The sequence below is a fragment of the Sturnira hondurensis genome, unplaced genomic scaffold, assembly GCF_014824575.4.
Source record: "Sturnira hondurensis isolate 20B ecotype Veracruz unplaced genomic scaffold, ASM1482457v3 Scaffold0004786, whole genome shotgun sequence".
NCBI lineage: Eukaryota > Metazoa > Chordata > Mammalia > Chiroptera > Phyllostomidae > Sturnira > Sturnira hondurensis.
This window is the reverse complement of record NW_028077417.1, coordinates 1823385-1838329: the sequence shown is the minus strand read 5'-3', so window position 1 is coordinate 1838329 and position 14945 is coordinate 1823385. Positions and strand designations below refer to the sequence as shown.

The 14945-nt window shown below is 39.2% G+C and overlaps 1 protein-coding gene across 1 annotated transcript in view; it reads left to right on the top strand.

Moving 5' to 3' along the window:
• Positions 1-14945, top strand: part of GPC3 (glypican 3) — a 435757-nt gene that overhangs the window by 373165 nt on the left and 47647 nt on the right. The window contains exon 7 of the mRNA XM_037046045.1: positions 10346-10505. Within this exon, the coding sequence (XP_036901940.1) occupies positions 10346-10505 (160 nt within the window). The remainder of the gene's footprint in view (positions 1-10345; positions 10506-14945) is intronic.

Sequence of the window (14945 nt, the reverse complement as noted above, 5' to 3'; positions counted from 1 at the left end):
GGCTGGAGACCCTAAAGGAGGGTATTTACAGAGCTCAGAATTAACACACTCAGGCTGACTACTCTAACAGATTACTACTCATCTAGGTTTGGAAGAGGCTCATTAGGTGGGTCTTAGGAACCTCACTCAGCCACTCAGTGCATGGGTTGGCCACATCGCTATGGGTTAGTTGGTTCATTTGCTTAACAAGATCAATTTTCTGCCTTCCTCTTTGACTTGACTCCACTTTATCAAAGGAGGAGTCTCCCTCAACTGAATGGGTTTATGGTACCTGCCTCTCAGGGTAGCCCTGAGAAAGTGAATGCTGGCAGTCTGTCACTCAGCCTATCTGAACATCTGTCTGGCTGTCTAGCCACAATATAGCTAGGGCTCCCAGGCAGGAACCTACTATTACCATACCAGAGCAACAGCAGTAACATATCAGCCTAGGGTTGAAGAGATAGAGATTGGGAGAAATCCCAAGTCAGTGAATAAACTGCTTATTTATTCTGCTAACCCATTGTTTCATTCATTCTTTCAGTTACCAAGCACTTTACAAGGACCTATTATGTGTCAGACACTATGCTTATCCCAAGGCCATGGCCTTTCCAAGTTAATGCTGGAGTATACATAAGCCCTCGTCCCCAGCCCCATTCATTCCAAATCCTAACAACCTCACAGTAGTTACCCTTAAACAGTTCTCAGGCTAAAAATGGGCATGCTGCCTCCCTTCTCCCTCAGCTCCAATTTTGTTATTTATAAAATGAGACTAATAAAAATTGCACCATTGCCTTGCAGGTGTCCTGGGTGCATCAATGAGAGAAGTGATATGGAAATCCTTTTAATTATAAAAATAATAAAATGCTGATAATAATGACACAATAACTAAGATTTACTGAGAGCCTATAGCATTCCACAGAGTGAGTCCTACCTAGGCCAGAATGGAATGTTAACTGGCACCAGAATTTTAAAGTTCATCCCCTTCAGAGATTCAAGTTTTATAAATACATGGTTTTTACTATATGATATTAACAAGTCATGTATGACCACTTACTGCCAGATACCAAGTTCAGTGCTTTACATGGATCACCTCATTCAATCCCCACAATCATATAATGTGAAAGACAGGTGCAGGTATTATTATACCCATTTTAATAGGCAAGGAACATAAGAATTAGAGAGGTTAAAGAATATCATATTCATAGTCAAAGGGCTAGTAATAGAATCTAGATTTGAACATAACTTTTCTTACCCTGGAATATGAGCTTTTAACCATCATGCTATGCATCTTCTTAGAAAAAAATAGCCATGGTTGGTGTAGTTCAGTGGATTGAGCATGGGCTGCAAATCAAAGGGTTGTGGGTTCAACTCTCAGTCAGGGCACATGCCTGGGTTGAGGCCAGGTCCCCAGTAGGGGGGGTACATGATAGGCAACCACACATTGATGTTTCTCTCCCTCTCTCCCTCCTTTCCTCTCCCTGTAATAATAAATAAAATCTTGTTTTAAAAAAGAAAAGAATAAAATTCTATACAGTTGTAAGCTATTGGTAATACTATAAATTGTTTAGTTTAAGTTAGTGGGTAGGTTCTGAAAACCACAGAGAACCATTTCTACTACTAAGAGGGAGCCACACTGAAATAATTTTAATTTCATTTCAAGTTTGCTTCTCTCATATCCTGGCTTGTTTTACTCTCCCGACATTTATTCAGTTTGGAGGACTTATTTTCACAAGTTTCAGTGCTACGTTAAAAAACACAAAGTAAAAATTGGGAAGCTGGAAGTAGTAGAAAAAGTGTGTGCTGTGGGTAAGAGGTTGACATTGGAAGCGATGCTCAGACAAGACCATATCTTGGTGTGGGTGCCCTTTTTACTGATACTACAGGGCTGCACAGCCTGTAGCCAGTCCCTTCACTTCTCTTTCCTAGACATCTCTGTGGGTGAACTTAATGCGTAGATCCTTATCTTACTGGGGTCACCCAGAGGGTTTCTCAGACTCTTCTTCCTGCTGCCTCAGTGTTTGGCCTTGGAATATTACTTGTTTAGCCTTCCAAGGCAATTTGTAATAAACTCTTTATGTCTGCTCCTGTAGCTGCTACTGCCCTTCCTTTCTCCTCCTCCTCCTCCTCCCTTTCTTCTTCGTGATCATCGTCATCTTCAGCAGTGGAGTTAACATGTCTGAGAAATGATTACCTTCCCAAGCGATGTGCTAAGCACTTTACACACATTACTCTATTTATTTGTTCATTCATCCATTTAACGAACATTATTGAACATTGACTCTGTACCAAACACCGTGACACACACTGTCTGGTGGGGGCAGGGCCCAGAGTTCTCTGAAAGAAGGATTCCTGGGACTGGGACGTGTCAATGGTGCGATTTCATCTAATTCTTCAACAAGCCTGTGAAGTTAATGAATAGTATTATCCTCCAATTTACAGATAAGGAAACTGCAGCTCAGGCAGGTTAACTGACTTGCCCAAACTAAGACAACTAGTACATATCCTGGGTAGAGATTCAATTCCATCCTGGTGAGATTCCAAAGCTCACACTCTTAACTGTTATATATAGTTTATTGCCTCTCCAATGTAAACCTGCATATGTAGCCATTAATCCTAGCCCTATGCATTTGGGTTCTGGCTTCCTCTGAAATGTGTGGAGTTGCCATTGTTTCCAATTAGTTGTGACAGTGGTTTGGTGCATTTGTTCAAAGAAAGTGTGCACACACGAAGCAGAGGTCATGTGCCCCAGGCCTTGTGCTTGCACACAATGTGTAAATAATAATGCATTCCAAAAGAGCTGGAGTGCATTGGAGCCACCACATTTGTTTCCCATCAATTTATGCTACTCAAATACAAACAGTAAAGCATGTATTTACACTACCATAGACATGCAAAGCCGGGCCCCCAAAGCATTCCTTGCAGGTTGTATAAACCTGAGCATCCAGATAGTTCAAAATCAGTTTTGTAAACCCAGCTCAATAGCTTGAAAATGTAATTTGCATTCCAGATATTTAAAAAATGCCTAGACAGAGGTATGTGAGTAGTCAAAAGAGATAAACCCAGCTAACTCTTCAAAAAACATACCAAGCCTCATATTTTCAGGATCTACTTTGTTACTTATTCTTTATTTTTTTAATTCTAAAGAGCTTAAAGTCAAGAAAACTCTTAGCTGTGTAGCAGCAGTAATGGAATTTTTCATTCTGTTCTAACCAGTGTGACTGAAGCTTTTCAAGATGAGCCCATTTATGATGAGACAGTTTGATTATTTAAGACACAGTAGATGAGCAGGCTGTGGAAAGAAGCAGGAGGCATCCAGTGTGTGTCATTCTCCATCCAGCCTCACACAAAATAAGTAACCAAAGGCCTTCTCATCGGGGTAGTTTATGCCTAACTTCTGAAACATTGAGATTGAACTGGAAATTATCTCAGGTCAAGGGAGTCAAAAAGGCAAAAATATGAAATGAAGGACCCATTAGTTGATATCTTTACCTAAGACACCATGTTTTTCTTGAGGTGCTCTGGACTTGGGACCAGAAGACTTTATTTTTAATGAGGTCTCCATCACTTAGTGACTTGATTGAATCTCCTCTCTGAGCCTCAGTACCCTCCCTTGACGTGGAAATGGGCATGGCAGTTTTCCCTGTTACACAAATTGGCGGTGAGGACTTGAGGATTATATGAGAAAACATATGTTAAGCCCTAGCACAACGTGTGGTTGATAGGTTCATATCTTTACAATCATGTTAATTCCCAGAGATGCATTATTCACAACATATAGACAGATCAAGAGCTGCTGCTCTCATTGGTCTAATTTCAGCATATTTGATCCCCCTAAGAACAGCCAGCGTGTCCTTTAATCTTTGTTCTCCTGTCAACCAAGCACAAAAAGAGCTTTGGCCAAATCACATTGTCCCATGATGTAGAGATCTTTTGTTATCTTGGTTATTACGGTTTTAAGAACATAAAATTGCTAAATTCTAAAAAGCCTTTTTTTTTTACTCTTACATTATGGTTCTAATTTTCTTAAGTATTTATTCCAGACTTTTTGTGTCCTTTTATTGTACAACTGTAGCACCTGTTCCAAAGCTAACTTCAAGTATTTCCCTTTCTAATCAAACAAAGTCAATCACCTTTACACATGAGTATTTTCATTAACTCCAAAGCAAAAGGTTATGATGTTCATATCTAAGAGAAAAGGAAATCATCAGGTTGCATTTACTTTTTTGAAACATGGTTTGAAGAACATGTGTTAAGGATTCTAACACATATGGGGCTAAGCTGACTCTTATACAAAGATGGTTTCTGGAAAGTGGCCTTTCTTACTAGTGTGGTCTGTGATTTGCTCATGATAAGAAGGAGGGGCAGATGAAGTTAAAAATGCAGATTTCTGTGCTTCAGCCCAGACCTACTAAATCAGAAGCTCTGTGGGTGGGGCCAGGCACCTTGAGTTTTTATCAGTCATCCAAGGTGATTATTACAAAATTAGAGATTCACTTCCAAGGTGTATAAAAAAGTGTATACTGTTTGACCCAGTAATTCTACTAAAAGGAAACTAAGGAAATAATCCAAAATATAGAAAAAGTTATGTGAATGCTCCTGATATTCCATATTTCTTTATAGAAACAAAAGAGCTAAGTGTTTTATCACATTTAACGTTTTACATTTACCACATTTCTTCATTACAACAATTCTATGAAGCAGGCATTATTTTCCTCATTTTACAGATGAAGGATATTGAAGTTTAGGGAAATTAAGCAGCCAAGTTAATAAGTGGAAAAAAGTTAGTAAGTGGAAAAACCAGAATTCCAAACTCAGTCTGATTCTAAAGTCCAAGTTCAACTATGTAAAAATGTAGGCAAAAAAAAAAAAAACCATACATACATACCTACCTTTGAAAATACAAATGTTGTTTATTACAGTTCGAGAACTCAGTTCCCCCATTTCTCTTTCCTTTCACCTTTTTATGTTAAATTGACACATATAACTAACATAGTAAAGTATGAAATAAAAATTGATTGCATATGTAAGCAACTGTGATAGTCTCTTGTGGCTCTATGAGAGTTTCAAGGAGAGGAGTAGCTGCAGAAAAAGCTGGGCCGTGAAAGGCCTGCCCACTAAGGCACGCCCAACCATGTATGGCAGGAATGTCAGGTTTAGTCCTGGCTGGAGTAGCTCAGTGGGTTGAGCGTGGGCCTGCAAACCACACGGTCGCGGTTCAATTCCCAGTCAGGGCACATGCCTGGGTTGCAGGCCAGTTCCCAGCAGGGGACGAACAAGAGGCAACCGTACATTGACATTTCTCTCCTTCTCTCCTTCCCTTCCCCTCTAAAGATAAATAAATAAAATATTTATTTAAAAAAAAAGAAATGTCAGGTTTATAGAGGGGTTGGGGGTGAAATAATCAGACCTGTGTTTTTTTTACATTGATAATAATTATTCTGAACCTTGGCTTTTAAAAAGCTAATAGGGTAGTATCCTTTGAAAATGCCAGTTATTCAAAAGCATTAGGCACCTAAAGTTACCTGATTTTGTGTGCAAGGCCCTTGTAACTTTCTTTTTATAAAGCGAATGTTCAGTCTGGAAGACATTGTAAAGAGTGAGATAGGGAACAAAAAGGTCAATATTGTGAATTGTAATTAGCTGATTTGATTTCTGTTCCAAATTCCAGACCACATTAAATCCACAGTCCTTGCTGGCAATTTCCCATCTCTGACAGATTACCCTTCTTTCCACATTCTGGAGCATCAGACTGTTCTTAAAGAAGACTTTTACATTAACAATAGCTTTCTAGGTTTGGATTTTTTTGTTGATGTGTGAAGGTTAGGCTCATCAGCAGCTGTCTGTGTAAAATGATTTGAAAGTATGCTATAATCCTTCAATGCTGAGGTTGTCTCTAAAAATGGGAGTAATTTAAGAATGAAAGAAGTTATCTCAATGGCAAAGTTTTAAAGTTTTTTTAATTGCACTTTTAAAAAACTGCGCTACCAGAGAATACTGAGGGCATTATACACAAGGTTGGAAAATGGCCTCTTAAAGATTAGCTGCAGATCTTAGCCAGGGTCATCTAAAAGGATTTAGCTATTCATTCACAAGTTCTGGTATAATTAATCTGTGCTTTGGCTTTCTCTTTTATTCATGAGTTTGTGGAAGTAGCTTTTTAAAAAATGGAAGCTACCAAGCCACTTTATTTTGCTTCAGTTCAATAGCACATTTGTTGAGTGCCTACTATGTGTAAGACACTGCTTTAAATGTTATGAGGTTCAAAGATAAATAAGACACACACACCCCCGACCCAGGTAGCTCAGTATGGTAGTGAAGCGATGTCTCATGCACAAAAAAATACCAGGCTGCATACATAAAGAGCTATTTAGGAGTTACAGATAAAGGGAGCAGTAGTGGAAGAAGGAAAGGGAAAACTATAATAACCATCTGTAGTAGCCAGGGGGACTTTATTAAAGAAGTGACATTTGAACTTGATTTGAAAGAATGTAGTGTTTTTAATAGACAGGAGCAAAAATAGCTCCTATTAGGTGCTCAATTAATGTTTGCTGAAGGGATTAATGAGAGGCACAGATATGAAATGTGCTTAAGAAATAGCTAGTTCAGCCCTGAGTGGTGTGGCTCAGTGGATTGAGCGCTGGCCTATGAACCAAAGGGTCACTCATTTCATTCCCAGTCAGGGCACATGTCTGGGTTGTGAGCCAGGACTCCAGGGGTGGGTGCTCAAGAGGCAACCACACACTGATGTTTCTCTCCCTCTCTTTCTCCCTCCTTCTCTCTAAAAATAAATAAATAAAATCTAAAAATAAATAACAAGTTCACTAATCTATATGTAACCACAAACCCCTTATACAAACAATTCTAATTTAGATAATCTATGACATATATGAAGGGTGTATTTTTTAAAATTAACCTAAAAGGCTTATGTTGACAGCAATTTCTCATAAGAAATGATGGTAAAAGAAGGAGATAAGGATGTTTTGGTCACCTAAAGTGATGTTATAGTCTAAATTAGCAGTACCCAAAGAATGGCTTATGGACCCTGGTAATCCACGAAACTCAGGGATCCACAGGGTCAAAATAACTTACAAAAAATAGCAAGATGTTATATGCCTTTTCACTGGGTTGATATTTGAGCTGATGGTGCAAGAGCAATGGTGAGTCCAACTGTCAGTACCACAGTATGAATCAAGGCAGTAGCACCCAGCTGGACTAGTGGTCTTTGTATTCTTCAACAGCACACACATCACTGGAAATAAAAGGCCATTTTACTTAAGAAGTATTGGAAGCAACCCAGGTGCCCATCAGTAAATGGATGGATCAAAAGACTATGGCACAGTTACACAATGGAATTCTATGCAGCAGAAAGAAAGAAGGAGCTCCTACCCTTTGCAACAGCATAGATGGAACTGGAAAGCATTATGCTGAGTGAAATAAGCCAGGTGGTGAAAGACAAATACCATATGATCTCACCTTTAACAAGAACCTAAACAAGAAAACAAACAAGCAAGCAAAATAAAACCAAAGACGCTGAAATAGAGAACAGGCTGACAGTGACCAGAGGAGGGAGGGGAGGGAATTTCAGGGGAAAAGGGGAAGGGCTTACAGGAACAAATATAAAGGACACATGGACAAAAACTAAGGGGGGTGGAAATGGGAGGGAGGTGGGGAGCACTGGGGAGTGGGCTAGGATGGGAGTAATAGACAGAAAACTGTAGTTGGACAACAAGTAAAATAAAATTTAACAAAAGAATGCCATTGTTGAAACAGTAAAAATGATTAATTTATTAAACTTTAACCCTTGAGTATACTTCCCCAAAATACTCTGTTATGAAATGTGAAGTAATTTACGGTATTTCTACTGTAACCTGTGCTGATGACCAAAAAAAAAAAAAAAGTACTTGTGGGATTATGTAACCTTCGGGCTAAAGTAGTCTCTTTTTCCATGAAACACTATTTTCATTTGAGATTGTGACTGACAAACTATAGTTATACAGACTTGAGTGTTTGCTAGACATTTTCTTCAAAATAAACAAGAGAGCCTGTCAGTTAAAGGAAAAACTGACAGTATTTGTTGCCCACGATACAATTCAAACTTTCAAGAAAATAAATAAAATTTTGGAAAATTTTTATCTTCTACCAGAGCTTCGAGGTTTCCCAATAATAAAAACTTTCTTAATGAGATTATAGCTGATTTTAATAAGTACAAATTTTGATATCATATAATGCAAGCTGTTGACCTTCGCGATACTTGCATAGCTCAGTTGACAAAGTTTTTCCAGATATCCCATGTGTAATGATGCAAACTGGGTAAAAGGTCCATTTAAAGTTCCAAACATACCAATGAATTTCAATGTAACAGAACATGAGAAGTTTACTTATATGGTTTCATATTCTACATTGCAACTAACCTTTTCCACTTGAGTTTTCTTATAGTATCAGTGAAAAAGATCCACAATTACCTGAAGAGGGTACTAAAATATTTCTCTCTTTTTCCATGACATATTTTGAAAGGCTGGATTTTCTTAAAATGTTTCAATCAAAACTACATAAAGCAGTAGATTGAATGGAGAAGTAGATATGATAATTCAGCTATCATACCAAGCTGGACATTAAAGAGATTTGCAAAAATGTAAAAGAATGACACCTTTCCTTCCAGCTGTCTTATGTCAAAGAAAATAAATTTGTATTTTTGTTGAAAACATTACTAATGCTAACGCATCATGGTTTTATTATTATTATGTTTAAATTAGCTTTTAAATAGTTTTTAAATTTTCAGTTTTAACTTTTAAAGTGATAAATGCGGATAGATATAATTTGTACATATTATATCTATACAAGTTATATCTATATTGACTCCTAGTCAGGGCAGATGCCTGACTGGGTGGAAGGCCAGGTCCCCAGTAGGGGGAGCATGAGAGGCAACCACACAGATGTTTCCCTCTCTTTCTCCCTCCCTTCTCCCCTCTAAAAAGAAATAATAAAATCTTTCTTTAAGCATATAAAGGGGTCCTGACACCAAAATTTTGAGAAACTCTGGTCTACCTTATCTTAGCCTATGGGTCTATAGTATGCACTTAGATTTATAGGATGAATGGTAGAGGATGGGGGTGGGTTCAGGAAGGGGTGCATTAGAGCAGCAGGGTAGAGATGGTGCTGGAGTGGCAGATGGTAGGTGGGTTGGCTTCTCCAACACCATTAGAGATTGTTGGGCAGGAAAGAACTATTTGGACTTTTCTTTCTTTGCTTAAAAAATAAGAGTCAAATTTCTCTGTGGTATGTAGCTTGCTCCAAGTGATTATTGGCACAGCAGCTAAAGCGCAAGTAGAGAGCATAAAGGTGTATTTTGCAGTGACAATAAACTCAGACAATAGAAACCACAGAAACGAAGACATGCTATGTATGAAGCATTTTTTTCTGGATATTTCTTTCACAGTCACAAAAAAATATCAGGTTAAGTATATCCAGCATCTTTTGTTGACTGTTATTTAAAAATAGGAGGTGGAACTGAGATTTAGGACTAAAAAGGGCTGGTGGGGCAGAAGCCAGAACAGAAATAGAGGATATTGGAATACAACTTTAGAGAGAGATGGTGCAGAAAAATAAAATGGAACTGCCCTCAGAGACCACTTGTGCTTTGAGCTGGCCTTCTGTGTGAGTGGAAGGACTTTCGGGAGGTGGAAGTCACCATAACATAAGAAAGTCCTGGACAATGTGACTGAAAAGCCAGACATTGACCAGCAAGGCAAACATGCCTCTAAGTAGGCATATTATCTCCCAAACAAGCAAAGTGAATTTCAAAGTATCTTATTGAAATTGTGGAAGAGGGAGCTATTTTACAAGTTTTTCTAGTGATGAAGGCATGGTGCGTGACAATTGATTGTAAGTATTTATTTAAAGTATATATAAAGTTCACTGCTATTCTCTTCATTTGGTAGAAGTATGTATTGTTTTAATTTAGGAAATGTAACTATATTAGAAGGGGTTTACATAAAGCTCTTTGCTGGTCTCGGTGTACTCTCAGCCTATTAATATGCTTTGCCTATGATGTGTGAAGTTCCTCATCAGTGAGTTCTCCTCTGGACGCTTTCAGGAGCCTACACACTGTGGCATGGAAAGGTCTTATGCAATATTCACTCCGGTGTAAGTAGAGGAATAGAGAATCATATGAAATGCCTTAGAAAGGTCCAGGAGTGTGACACTCCAAAGTGTATAAGAAGTCTCCATCTATTTAAATTTGAAAATGGTTTTTCAAAGCTTTCGTGTAATTCATTCAGCATTTTAATGTCTCCTGTTAATTTCACACTGTTTTAGACCTGCCCAAGAAATAGGAAGAGCTGCTACATTTCTGTCTGTTTTCTTTCAGCTCCTGAGAACCATGTCTGTGCCCAAAGGTAGAGTTCTGGAGAAAACCCTTGATGAAGAAGGGCTTGAAAGTGGAGACTGCGGCGATGATGAAGATGAGTGCATCGGAGGCTCTGGTGATGGAATGATGAAAGTGAAGAATCAGCTCCGCTTCCTTGCAGGTAACTGATTAGTGCCAGCTCAAATCTGGGCTAATATGGTGATGCTTGGGAATTAAAAACTGATTGACTTCGTTCTCTGTAACTCCCATAAATCCCTGCAATGCACAATGCCATCAACTCTTTAAGGAAAGACTATGCTCTAGAAAATGAAGTTTTCAGGTAACCTTTTTTTTAAAAAAAATCTCTGGACCTGGGTAGGTTAAAAGGTTAACTTCATGGTTTTCATTGTCTAAAATGAACTGACATGATCAGTTGGCTTTTTCACATTGGGTATTTCCTTGGTTCTTTTTGATTATAAAACAAATGAAATCTTGGGAATTTACTGAAAACCAATGATGGGGTACCTTTTTAAGGGAGAGGTATCAGCTGACCCTCTCAGAACATCATATTTGTTTTGTTTTCTTACAAGTATTCTCACATTGACAGGCTATGGCACATAACTGCAGAGTTACATAAAAACAGCAATAGAGAAAAAATAAAATCAAGCTGCTGAGGTCAAGAAGGCAAAACAACAGCAACAATGACAAAAAAACCCCTCATATTTGTATTCATTTTCTCAGTTTACAAAGTACTCTCTTATGGATAAGTGTTTCCATTTTGCAGATAAGAAAACTGGGAAGAAATGAGACTTATCTAAATGGAAGAAATGAGACTTATCTAATTTGACTCTTGAGACTTCCAGTGCCATGCTCCTCCCTCTTCAGTGCACAGATTTCTTGAAATCCTGCCACCCATGACCTCTAAGGCCATACACACTCATCTTCCTCCTTCAGCCTCATTCCTTCACTGGTTCTTCCTAATCTTTCCCTGAAACTGGGTATTATCCAGAGGTTTCTTCTTAAGCTTCTGTCTTTTTTCTCTTCTCCACAGAAAACACAGATCTCATTTGCTTTGGCTCTTGTAATTTTTTTATGATTGCTTTTCCTTTTTGTGCTTTGACCCCCCCCCCCCAAATCTAATGTAAGATCTTTCTCTTAAGAAGTTTTTAAGTGCACAGTACAGTATTGTTAGTTAGATGCAAATTATAAAACAGATCTTTGGAACTTTTTCATTTCATATGGCTGAAATTCTATGGCTATTGAACAGTAACTCCCCTTTTCCCCCTTCCCCAACCCTGGCATCACAGTTTTACCTCCTGCATCTGTGAATTTGGCTACTTTAGGTCCCTCAGAAAAGTATTTTTTCCCATCAGAAAAAAATGGACTCATGTAGTATTTGCCCTTCTGTGACTGGCTTATTTCACTGAGCATGTCCTCATGGTTTACTTATGATGTAGTCAGTATATTATAGGATTTCCTTCTTTTTTTATTTCCTTCTTTTTTAAGGCTGATTAATACTTCACTGTATGTATGTACTGTGATTGTTTTCATCTATTTATCCACTGATGAACTTTGAAGTTGTTTTCACCTGTTCGCTATTGTGGGTAGTACTGCAATGAACATTATTCAACTGTTACACAAGTATGGGGACAACTCGTACATTCATTAACCTTCCGTCTTACCTATTCTCCTGAGCTACCATTCCACATCTCCAGCTGCTTTATGTGCATTGCCTCATATGACTTGCACAACACCTCCATGAACTACAGGGTATTATTATTTCCACTCTACAGAACAGAAAATTTATGCTGGGAGAGGTAGAGCAACTTGCTGAAGACCGTGCAGTCTTTAAGGGCAGAGTCAGGATTTAGAGCCAGGCAGCGAGATTTCAGAGGCCACTCTTTGAACAACTCGACTCTGATCCTTCTTGCTCTGTTCATCAAGGCAATAATAAAATACTGAAATCCGCTTTGCATTTTGCTACCCAAAAAAGATTTTGGTCATCTGAAGGTTGTTCAGGTGATTCGCCAAAACTGGTCCCAGCACTGACCCCTAAGGCTCACCACTGTTCACACTTCTCAAAAAAAAAAAGTTCCCGCTTATCCCTCCTCTTGCTTTCCTGCCTATAAGCTACTTCCCTATCCATTTCAAAACACTGCTCCACAATTCCTTGGTGACTTAACTTGGTTTTTTTTAGATTTCATTTATTTATCTTTAGAGGGGAAGGGAAGGAGAGAAGGAGGGAAGTATCAATGTATGGTTGCCTCTCGTGAGTCCCCTGCTGGGAACTGGCCTGCAACCCAGGCATGTGCCCTGACTGGGAATCGAACTGTGATCATGTGGTTTACAGGCCTGTGCTCAATCCACTGAGCTACACCAGCCAGGGCGGTGACTCAACTTTTTGGTACAAGACCTTGTCTAGGACCTTTTCAAAATAGAAATAGATTTCATCCACTGGTTTCCCTTTGTCCACATGCACATTTATTCTCTCCAAGAATTCTAGTCAGTTAGTTAGGCATAATTAAACCTAAGTGCTTTCTAAACTGTAAAACACTACACAAATGGTAGTTAATTTAATTCACAGGGGGGGAAAAGATACGTTGTTCCCAATAGGTTACACTTGCCTGGCATGTTCAGTGGTCTTACCAGCCTGAATTCCTTGGGTCTCCTTTAAAATGTTTCTCATGGAGAGGAAGACTCATTGACAATCTGGCTGCCTCATGACACACTAGCTACTTGGAACTACAGGCTATACAATTTGCTTAGCTATTATATAATTTTACTCAAAATCTGGGTAGATGCCATCTGGCCCTGGTGATTCATCAACATCTATTTAGTCAACCAGACTTGGAACACTGAGTTCGTTTACCATCATCTCATTTGGAACTTCCCAATTCTTTCCTCCCAAGAACAATTTGGGAATGAAAATAAAGGGGCTCAAAATGTGTTCTGACTCTCTTCTGTCCCTTTTGTCCCTGAACAGACTTTTTGCACCATAGCCAGCAAGTGGTCCTACTGGCTCGTTCCTGGCTCATTTTTTCCCTTCTTTTGATGCACCAGAGGGAGTGCAGGACACTTAGTTTCTCTACCTGGCTTTGCTTCCAACTCTCATATGTCTTAGGTCAAGCCCCTTCCTCTTGTTAAAAGTCAGTTTCTCCATTTGTAAAATAAAGAGAATGGCCAAACAATTTTTTCAGACCCGTCAAGTGCCAGCAACCTGTGATTGTGTTCATTTATTTGGCTCTAGTACTTATTGGAGTCTTTTAGGGACATCGTTTGAGTTTCCTTTTGACCTTGCAGGTTCCCAGCTTTTTTCCCCTGAGCTATTTCCCCTTTCAAAAAGATCTCATTTTCCCTACTCTTGCCCCTTTGACTTTTCCAATGAGGCAAGCTAGACTCCTCACTGTGGGCTGCCTACACTTGGCCTTCCACACACTTCTGCAGTAGGACACTAGTAAGTTCTGAGCAGTTTCCACACTTTCTGGGCTCTATTCACTTTTAAAACTCTTCATACCAAAGCTTCTAAAGTGCTCTCTTTTTCTATAATTCTTATTTCTAAATTTAACACGGAATTCTTAGGGTCTGCCCCTTCTTTCTGAGTGTTGAATTTCATTGTTGGTGAGATGACTATGACATGATGTCTTCCCCATGCTTATAGCTTAACTTTTTCCTTGCACTTCTTAGTATCAAGGCTAATGTGTTTCCCTTTTGGTCGGTTACTTTATCTCCCTCAGCCCATTTTACAGGGTTCTGATTAAATAAAATAATCCAGGCAAAGCATTTGGCACATACCTGGCACCTAGCAAGCACTCAAAACATAGCATCTTCTATTAAAGTAACTGGTCTGCTTCGGCTTCTGCTGCTGCTGCTGCTGATAATGCTACTGAACATTGGAAGCTCTAAGAGTCTGAAGATGTAGATTAGCCCAGGCTGGTGTGGCTCTATAGATTGAGTGTGTGCCTGCGAGCCAAAGGGGGGGGGGGTCGTTGGTTTGATTCCAAGTCAGGGCACATGCCTGGGTTTCCAGCCAGGTTCCCAGTAGGGGACACATGAAAGGCAGCCACACATCGATGTTTCTCTCCTTCTCTTTATCCCTCCCTTGCCCTCTGTCTATAAATAAATAACTTTTTAAAAGACCAAAAAAAGATGTAGGTTAGAATTGCCTCATTGGTTTTTGCTTGTTTAAGACCTATGACTGGCAATTAAAACTAGGTAGCCAACACTCAGCATTACTCCCTGACCCCTTGTTGCTCCAAGTGGGGTCCATGGACCAGCAGCATCTGTATCATCTGGGAGTTTGTTAAAAGTGCAAAATCTCAGATGCCATCCCAGACCTACTGAATCGAAGGTCGTGAGAAGAAGATCATTAGATGATCTCTTTTGCAGCCCTTACTGCCTTCTAATTGAGTACTTATGGCATTTAGGCTTCATTCTTCAAACATCTAAGAATCCATTAAATCATGCCACAGTGAGCTAACTATTCTAGGAAGCACGGAATAGGTCCATAACCCAGTTATCCATATAATAGATGAGGACATTTGGTTTCTAGTCCTAGCACACTTACTAACAGTGGGACCTTGAGCACATTATGTAGTGGCTCTGAGCCTTCGTTTCCCCATCT